This window comes from Monoraphidium neglectum (assembly GCF_000611645.1).
Source record: "Monoraphidium neglectum strain SAG 48.87 unplaced genomic scaffold scaffold02571, whole genome shotgun sequence".
Taxonomy (NCBI): Eukaryota; Viridiplantae; Chlorophyta; class Chlorophyceae; order Sphaeropleales; family Selenastraceae; genus Monoraphidium; species Monoraphidium neglectum.
Genome location: NW_014011057.1, coordinates 471 through 8,740, shown reverse-complemented (window position 1 = coordinate 8,740; position 8,270 = coordinate 471). Strand labels below are relative to the sequence as shown.

General features: G+C 65.5%; 2 protein-coding genes across 2 annotated transcripts; one reads left to right on the top strand and one right to left on the bottom strand.

The window, feature by feature from the left end:
- Positions 1-154: 154 nt before the first annotated feature.
- Positions 155-2,373, bottom strand: MNEG_11050 (hypothetical protein; the record flags this gene model as incomplete). The annotated part of the gene is made up of 6 exons (XM_014040479.1): positions 155-167; positions 304-1,028; positions 1,233-1,599; positions 1,757-1,821; positions 2,015-2,092; positions 2,299-2,373. 6 exons carry the CDS (start codon positions 2,371-2,373, stop codon positions 155-157), a joined length of 1,323 nt encoding a protein of 440 aa, XP_013895933.1.
- Positions 2,374-4,153: 1,780 nt separating this feature from the next.
- Positions 4,154-7,997, top strand: MNEG_11049 (hypothetical protein; the record flags this gene model as incomplete). The annotated part of the gene is made up of 11 exons (XM_014040478.1): positions 4,154-4,246; positions 4,399-4,518; positions 4,766-4,857; positions 5,150-5,437; positions 5,657-5,752; positions 6,148-6,181; positions 6,434-6,476; positions 6,732-6,833; positions 7,193-7,236; positions 7,418-7,572; positions 7,799-7,997. The coding sequence occupies 11 exons, from the start codon at positions 4,154-4,156 to the stop codon at positions 7,995-7,997; spliced, it is 1,266 nt and encodes a 421-aa protein (XP_013895932.1).
- Positions 7,998-8,270: the final 273 nt, after the last annotated feature.

Below are 8,270 nucleotides of genomic sequence, written 5' to 3'. Positions count from 1 at the left end.
CCCGCCACCCGTCCGCCCCCGGGCCCCGCTGCTCGCCCCCCTCGTGCTGCAGCTTCTCGGCAGCTGCTGGTGCGTCCTCATACACCCAGTTGGCGCGGTTCTCCGCATCTCTGCAGCAAGAAAAGGGGCAGCATGGCGATTGAATGTGTTCCAATCAATGAATTGACCTGAAACAAACAGGCGATGCCGGCGGCAGTAAAGTGATGCACATGCCTGGGGCAAGTCCCAACAGGCTGCCTCCGCTCCCATGCAACACGCACACCCTGCAGGCAGCCGCGCGACCCTGGTGCCACCCCGCCGCACCTGCTGCTCGTCAGCTGCCACACCCTCAACACACAGTCCTGCCCGGCAGTCGCCAGGAAGCTGCCGTCCTTCGACAGCCCGCACGCCCAGATCACGCCCGCATGCGCCGCCACGGCCTGGCCCAGGGACACGTCTGAGAACAGCTGCCCAGCCATGCGCTTGTGGGCCGTCACACGGATCGCATTCGGGTCGCGCGCCGCCGCCTCGCGCGGCCCGAGCCCCGAAGACGCAGACCCCTCGCGCCCGGCCGCGCCCGCGCCCAAGCCGCCGCCGGCCCCGCCGCCGGCCGCGGCCGCCGTGATTTTCATGGCAGCCGCTGTTGCCGCCGCGGCGCCACGCAGGCGGCCGGCAGCCTGCAGCGCGGCGTTCTGAGCGGCCTGCTTTGAGAAGGCGCGGTATGGCAGCGGCCCGGGAGCACGCCCGGGGGCCACGGCGACGGCCACAGCCTCAGCCGCAGACGCGGCCGCGGCGGGCACCGCCGCGGCGTCCGACCCGCCGCCGTCCTCGGCGGCGCCAGCAGCAGTGGCGGCAGCATCAGCATTGATGGAGGAGCCCACCGTAGGAGGCTCTGCACGCTGTCCACCGCCGGGCCCCGCGCTTGACACGGCAGCGGCGGCAGCAGCGGCAGCAGCTTCGGCAGCGGCCGAAGTGGCCGCCGACGCGGCAACGCCATCTGGATGCTGCGGCGCAACCTCGTGCGCGCCGTTGGACGCCCTCTCCAACGGCTGCTCGGCGCAGGGTGGGTGAGAATACAAAACATGGTTTAACATGCGGCGGTTGCGAGGTGGGCCGCGCGGGCGGCGGGCTGTGACGGAGCCGAGCGCAGCAAGCAACCGCACGCCCAACGCGCGCCGTCGCGCACGCGCGCGCCTGGCGGACGCAGGCGCGTCCGCTGTCAACGCTGCGCTGCAGCGGCCGGCCGCCCCCACCTGCGCGCCCCCTGGCTCCTCCCCCGCCCCGAGCTCCTGGCTGGCCGCCCGCTCCTCGCCGCCGCCGCCGCCGCCCGCCGCCCCGAGCGCGAGCTGCGCGCCCCCTGCGCGCCGCCTGGCCCTGGCGCCTTTCAGCAGGTGCTGCAGCTGGCTCTGCAGCTTGTCTTGCAGCTGCGGCGGCAGCACCGCCCTGTCGGCGCGCTCGCGGTCGGACAGCTGCCGCTGCTGCTGCTGCTGCTGCTGCTGCTGCTGCTGCTGCTGCTGCGCCGCGCCCTCGCCGCCGTCATGCGAGCCGCGGCCCTCCTTATCCAGCTGCTCCTTAGCTTCCTTTATCCCCGCCACCACCGCGTGCTTCGCCTTTTGCGTCCTGCGGGGGCGGCAACGGCGCGGGGGCGGCGTGGGGGCGGCGCGCCAGCTTAATAGGCGACGGATGCCCGTCCCGCCACGGCTGCCGTGCCGCCTTGGGCGCACAAGCACCCGTCGAAGCCGCGCTGCGCATCGCACCACGGCCGCCGGGCGCGCACCACTTTTGGAGTTTCTTGATCCCCAGCTTTTTGGTTGGCGTCGCCGCGGGCGACGGCGCCGCCTCCTGGCGAGCGGGCGGCGCGGGGCGCGGAGGTTGGGCGCCAAGGCCACAGGCGGCGGCCGTGGCGCGCGTCAGGCCGACGCCGGCTGGTGCCCCGCAGACGCTGGATCAGAGCGCCTGGCCGCGCCCTGGTGCTTCCTGAGGGGGGGCGCTGCACCCGCAAGCAGCCTGGCGCTTGGTGGGTTCGCACACACACCTCGTCCATGGTGGTGAGCCGCTCAAAGTCGTCCACGCGCATCTCCAGCCCGGTATCCAGATTGCGTATGATGAAGCGCTGGACATACGCGGGGCGAGGGGCCGCAGCCCGCGAGCGGCGGCGGGCGTCAAGGCGGGGCAGCGACACACGTCAGCAGCTGCGGCGCATTTTGCGCCGCGCGCCGCCTGGGCAAGCGGGCGGAGTTCTGAGCCTCGGATAGGAAAGAGATAGAGCAATGTTGCGTCCCGTTGTGCTTGTGAGGCATCCGAAAACGTTCGACGCACCCGTTCATCGTCTCCTTCCTCTTCGGGCTCCCCCTGCGCTTCTCGTGAGCTGCCACCTGGAGTGAAATCTCCCATGGCTGCGTTTTAATTGCCTGTATACGATCAGTGGACGCACGACGCGTGTGGCGCGATCTCAACTCATATAAATCGAGGTATCAACAAATGGAGCTATATCGAACAAACGCTAAACCCATCAAAACATGCCGCTTCGCAAAACCTCCGCCTGCTCATGGGTAGCAGCAGACTTGCTGCCAGCCTGGACAAGTGCCAGGGCAGAACACTGCAGGCCCAGCAGTGCAGAACATTGCAGGCCCAGCAGTGTGGGATGAGGGAACATGGTGCTGCTGAAGGCACGCAAACCCCAACAAACCACCTGCACCTTCGTTTTATCATACATGCGCAAAGTCATCGACCTCTCAGGACACTGGCCTACCCTGGCGGACTGATGTTCACCTGCATGTCTCAACCCACCCACTAGCTCATCAACCCACTCACTCGGGGCTGATGCGCGATCGACTACTCTTGGCCGCCTCGCATGTATCAATCTCCTACATTATTTGTGCTAGGTAAATCATCCGCTTGCGGCACTTGCGCGCCCCAAGGCCTAAGGCACTCCGCACATGCTGCATGCCTCCCCTCACACTTGCCTCACAGCCCGACCTGCCCTTTGCACTCGCCGTCACCCCAAGCAGCCTGCCAGAGCAGGCGCACGAGTCTCAAGACTAGCTTTGTTCGGCACCTCATGTGTCTATAGGTACTTGCTGCCCGGTCTGTACCATGTGTTTGCTGTGTGTGCTGGAGGTCTGGTCGTAGAATGTTGCAGCTCTGTTAAATTGAGCTGTCAATCACATAAACAATTGTTGATACTCTTGGGGCAAGCAGAACCAAGAAGCGGGCCGCGTATTTTCGCTCCGCTGCGCCGCTTGTGTGGCGACTCCCTGCGCACACCAGCGTGCGCGTCTTGGAGACCGCTGCAGTCCGCGGCTCCTTGCCGGGTCATTCTGCAGTTCGTTGCGAGCACTTATGCTAAGCTGCTCGAACAAGCGGATATCTCAAATTCATGCTTGCTCCTGAACCACGGGACCTGCACAAGATTTCGTGCAAGGACGACATGCATCGGGCACATCCCCATTGATTGCATGCACCCACGCGTTTCCAAGCCATGTGAATCTGTTCACTGCATGCAATGCGCGTCAAGAATTTTGGGACAGCCACACGCGAGCTTACAGCGAAGTCAGGTGGGGCTCCACCAACATCCCGCCATGGGATGCGGACACACTCCTAAAGCGGGGCTCCATTTGTGCCGTGCCTGAAATCTGTGATTGCTGACACCTGTGAAACTACATCCATGCTTCATGATGAGAGGCTGACGCAAGCGTCCCAGACCGTGTGAATCAGCACTCAAAGTGCCAGCCAACCGGCCTGCAGGTGCTTGCAACCATCCAGTCAACGCGTCCAGCTGGGCTCTAGCTAGAGCCCAGCTAGCGTGGCATGTGATCTCCAGCTGCCCCACAATGGTAACACATCAGCATTGTACTTGTCGATGCATAACACTCACGCGTAGCAGAACATGCCATGTTCGTGACATGTGTCATCCTGCTCCCGCACAGCGTGATGATTAACCCTAGGTATGCCAGCTAGGACCACTCACCTGGGCACTCGAACCCCTCAACCTCTGCCTCGCGAGGCGGAGTCGATGGATTGCAACTGAATTGTTTACTTCTTAATTCAAGATTTCGAAGCGCCGACGTCGTCGTCGCCAAGACATTTGATCTCGACGCGTGGGGGTGCTTTTTAGGATGCGAGTGTGGGACCTCACCAGAATTTTCTAGCACTAGTTTGCTCACTGCACACCATGACAGCGTCTCCCACGACGGGGGAGGCCCTGAGGCTAGCTTTTTGCTGCTGTGGTATCATCGGCTCGCTCGTGGTGTACGGCGTCCTGCAGGTATATAAATTCACGTCCATGACAAGCAGATGGCGGGGGATGCCGGCCATTTGGGGCCAGTTGTGCTGCTTGCGCCGCAGCAAGTACGCCGCATCATAGGCCCAAACACAGTTTGGGCAGCATTCTCACCTTCCTGCATATTCCTTTGACAGGAGCGCGTCATGACGCTGCCATACGGGAAGGGCGATAACAAGGAACTCTTCCGGTTCAGCCTGTTCCTCGTATTCTGCAACCGCCTGGTCGCAGCCCTGATCGCACTCGCGACAATGCTGGTGCGGCCGTCGGGCGAGGGGGAGCCGCCCTCCCTTGCCGCCTAGCATGGCCATGATGGACCGCTGGGCAGTGGGCTGGGATGGGCTGTGGCTGCAAGGCAGCCTCAACGCTTGCGCCTGAGCTCAGCAGCTTGCCCCAAAGTTACCGACGGCGCCTCCGCTGCCGTCCCCGTGGCGGCGCTCTGTTGCCATTTTTGGCGTGTTGGGCCGCCGCGTCACCTGTGCCATCGCCATCCCAAACCCGCAGGCCAAGGGCGCGTACAGCGAGCTGCGGCCCGTCGCCCCCATCCAGAACTACGCCAGCGTGTCGCTCTCCAACGTGCTCGCCACCACCTGCCAGTGAGATACAGGCCTCGCCCTGTCTGCGGTCCCGCACACCTGTCTGGACGACGGCGTGCACGCCTTTGCTAGCCACAAGCACCACGTTGTGTGGTCCCCATGCTCCTTGGGTCGTGCCTGACCCCATCCCGATCATTCCACAGCCAGTGTCCCTCAAACCTCCAAGACGACCCAGTGACTGCTGCCTACACGCACACATCCACACACACACACACATGCACGCACGCACACACACACACACACACACACACATGCACGCATGCGATTCTACCCCTCAAACCAACCCCCAAAGGTACGAGGCCCTGAAGCACGTCAGCTTTGCCGTCCAGACCCTGGGCAAGTGCGCCAAGATGTTCCCGGTCATGGCCTGGGGCTTCCTCATGCTGCGCAAGCGCTACGGCGCGCGGGACGTGGCGCTCGCGGCCGCCATCACGGGCGGCTGCTTCGTGTTCTTCACGTTTGGGCCCACGGCCAGCAGGTGCGCGCGGCGGGTGGCAGGGGCGCCGCCGGCGGCGGGCGGCGGGGGCCGCGCCGGCCGCGGGTGGCGGGGGCAGCGCGGGTGGCGGGGGCGGCGCGGGAGGTGGGGGCGCCGCCGCTGGGCGGCGTCGAGTGCTGCGGCGCGCCTGGCGTGGGCCTCTCAGGGGTGGAGGCCGCTTGTCCGAATGGGCACAGCCTTGCTTTGGGCTGCCAGGGCGCGCTGCGGCCTGGGTGTGCTGTGTGCGGCGTCAACCGTCGGGCCTAATGTGCGACTCACTGCCGCAACCGCCGCCGCCACCGCGTGGCTGTGGCCGTGCCGCAGGGTGTCTGGGGGCCCTGGTGGCACCGCGTGGGGCGTCCTGCTCATGAGTGGGTACCTCGTGGCTGACGGCTACACGTCAACATTCCAGCAGGCCATGTGAGGGTGGTGCGGGCGCACGCGCGCGCGTGTGTGTGTGTGTGTGTGTGTGTGTGTGTGTGTGTGTGTGTGTGTGATCAAGTGTATGCGCACGGGCGTGATGGTGTGCGCGCACATGTGTGTGTGTGTGTGTGTGTGTGTGTGTGTGTGTGTGTGTGTGTGTGACAGCATGCAGATGTGGGGACGTGCACATGTGTTTACGAATTCAAATGTGTTGGGACACAAGCAATTCTTGTGAAGTCATGATTTGAGGTGACGCGCCGCTGCCCTTTGGGAGGCCAGGCGCACTAGCGATGGCCTCAGCAATGAGTGCTCATGTCACGGCCTACTCATCCCTGTTGGATCGCGCTCACGAGGCCTGGGCCCTCCTCACCCTGCTCTGCGGCTCGCCCCAGGTTCAAAGGGTACCAGATGAGCACATACAACCAGGTTGGTTGGAGACGCGACGCATGCCCTCGGTGGCGTGCAGGGGCGCACAGGGTCAGCGCTCTGCGCGCCTGCGCCTGGTTTGAGGGCATGCGAGGAGGTCGGGGGGCGATGCGCGGATGCTTCCCCCCCTGGCTGGCTGGGTAGGGTAGCAGCTCCTCCCTTTGCTCATGCAGTGTGCCGCTGTCGTGCTTGCTGTTTGGTGAGCTCGGCCCTGCCGCACCCCCCCATGCATGAAAACTGCTGATGTCACAGGTCATGTACACCTGCCTGTGCTCCCTAGTGCTCAGCTCCTTTGGTGAGCGCGCGGCGCCGCCCTTCAGCGCGTCGTTGGAGCGAGCGCCCCTCCGCCCGCGGCTCATTACGGCGCCCTGCACTCGCAATTGGCGGGATCCTGCCTGCAGGCGTGGGGGCGGCCCCTCCCTCTCGCACCACCCCTGTCAAGATCTCATTTTACCCAGGGCCAGCACTGCACGCCTTGTCGCTGCCCACGGCGCCCTCCGTCCTCGACCCACGCGCACCCCACGACCCCCGCACCGACGCTCCCGCGCAGGCCTGGCCACCAGCGGCCAGCTTCCCGACACCTTCCGCTTCCTGCGGGCCCACCCCGAGGCCCTCGGCTCCATCCTCGCGCTCTCCACCGCCGCCAGCTGCGGTGCGCGCGCATGCATGCGGAGGGGCCGGCCCGCGCACCGCGAGCGCGCGCGCGCGCTGCTTTTGTTGCCGTGCGGCAGTTTCCCGGGTTCTGCTGTTACAGCTTCCAGCCGCAGCAAGGTGTTTCGGCGTGCTTGCTTCAGTCAGCCGTCGCCACAACATCCATGGCAGATTTGAGACGGTGGATTGCACTCGCTGCGCACATGTCTCCCGCCCCCCACTTCAAACACACTCACACACACACACACACACACACACACACACACACACACACACACACACAATTTGCAACACTCACACTCACACTCACACGCACGCACACGAATGCGCATACTCGTGTACATTCTTGCACCACCACAGGCAGTCTCTTCATCTCTTTCACCATCAAAACATACGGCGCACTGGTGAGCGTCGGGCGCCCTCTTTGAAGGGGCAACCAGACTGCTGAGCGCACCAGGCTTGGCCCCCAGCCAAGGGGCCCGCCGCCACTGCCGGCTCCACAGCCTTTGTTGATGGTTCCCAAACACACGCCTGCACTTACCCTGCCCTCTTGCCCCCCTGCCCCTGCCCCTATTTTTTCCACAGACTTTCGCCACCATTATGACCACGCGTCAGCTGATCTCCATCCTTCTCAGCGCCCTCATCTTCTCAAACCCCCTCACGCGCGGGCAGTGGTGCGCCCCCCGGCGCGCGCAGCGGCTCCCGGCCGCGCAGTCGCTCCAGGGGTCGCGGGAGCGGCGGTCCGACCGGCCGCCCCCTCCAGGGGCCATCCCCTGTACACTGCAGCAGCGAGCTCCCCGCAGGCTTTGATGCGACGTGCCCCCCCCTTCCGCCTCGCACCACGCCGCGCACATGAGCACGACGCGCACATGTGCTGCACCCCCTCGCCTCCTCCCACCCTCACCCTCGCCTCACCCTCACTTACCCCCGTGCGCGCGCGCATCGACCGCCTGGCACCGCACACAGGGTGGGCACTGTCATGGTGGTGACCGCCCTCTATTACCAGGGGCTTACTAAGGAGGCCGCGCACGGCAAGGCCGGCGCCGCCCCGCGCGCCCCCGCCGCGGCGGCGGCGGCGGCCGCGGCGGAGGAGAAGGCGCCACTCGTGCCGGGGCCGCGGCCGGGCACGCGGCAGGGGGAGGCGAAGGAGGGCGGGCGCGTGTGAGGGGCGAGGGGGGGCGCGGGCGCGCCCCTGCGCTGGCGCCGGAACACTGCGGGTGCGGTGAGGGGCGATGGGTCGGCATTTCTGCAACTTGTCAGCGGGTGAGGGCGTCATCTTGGGATTGGGCAGGCCCTCTCTTACCAGCCAGTGGGTGGCCCCGCGGCAACTTCATGCCATTGACGCCGACAGTGCGCCCACTTGCGCGCAGCGGAAACGGGCGGGCGGTGCAAGATTTGTCAACGGAGCGCGATTTGCCTTACTTATTGCCGACAACAA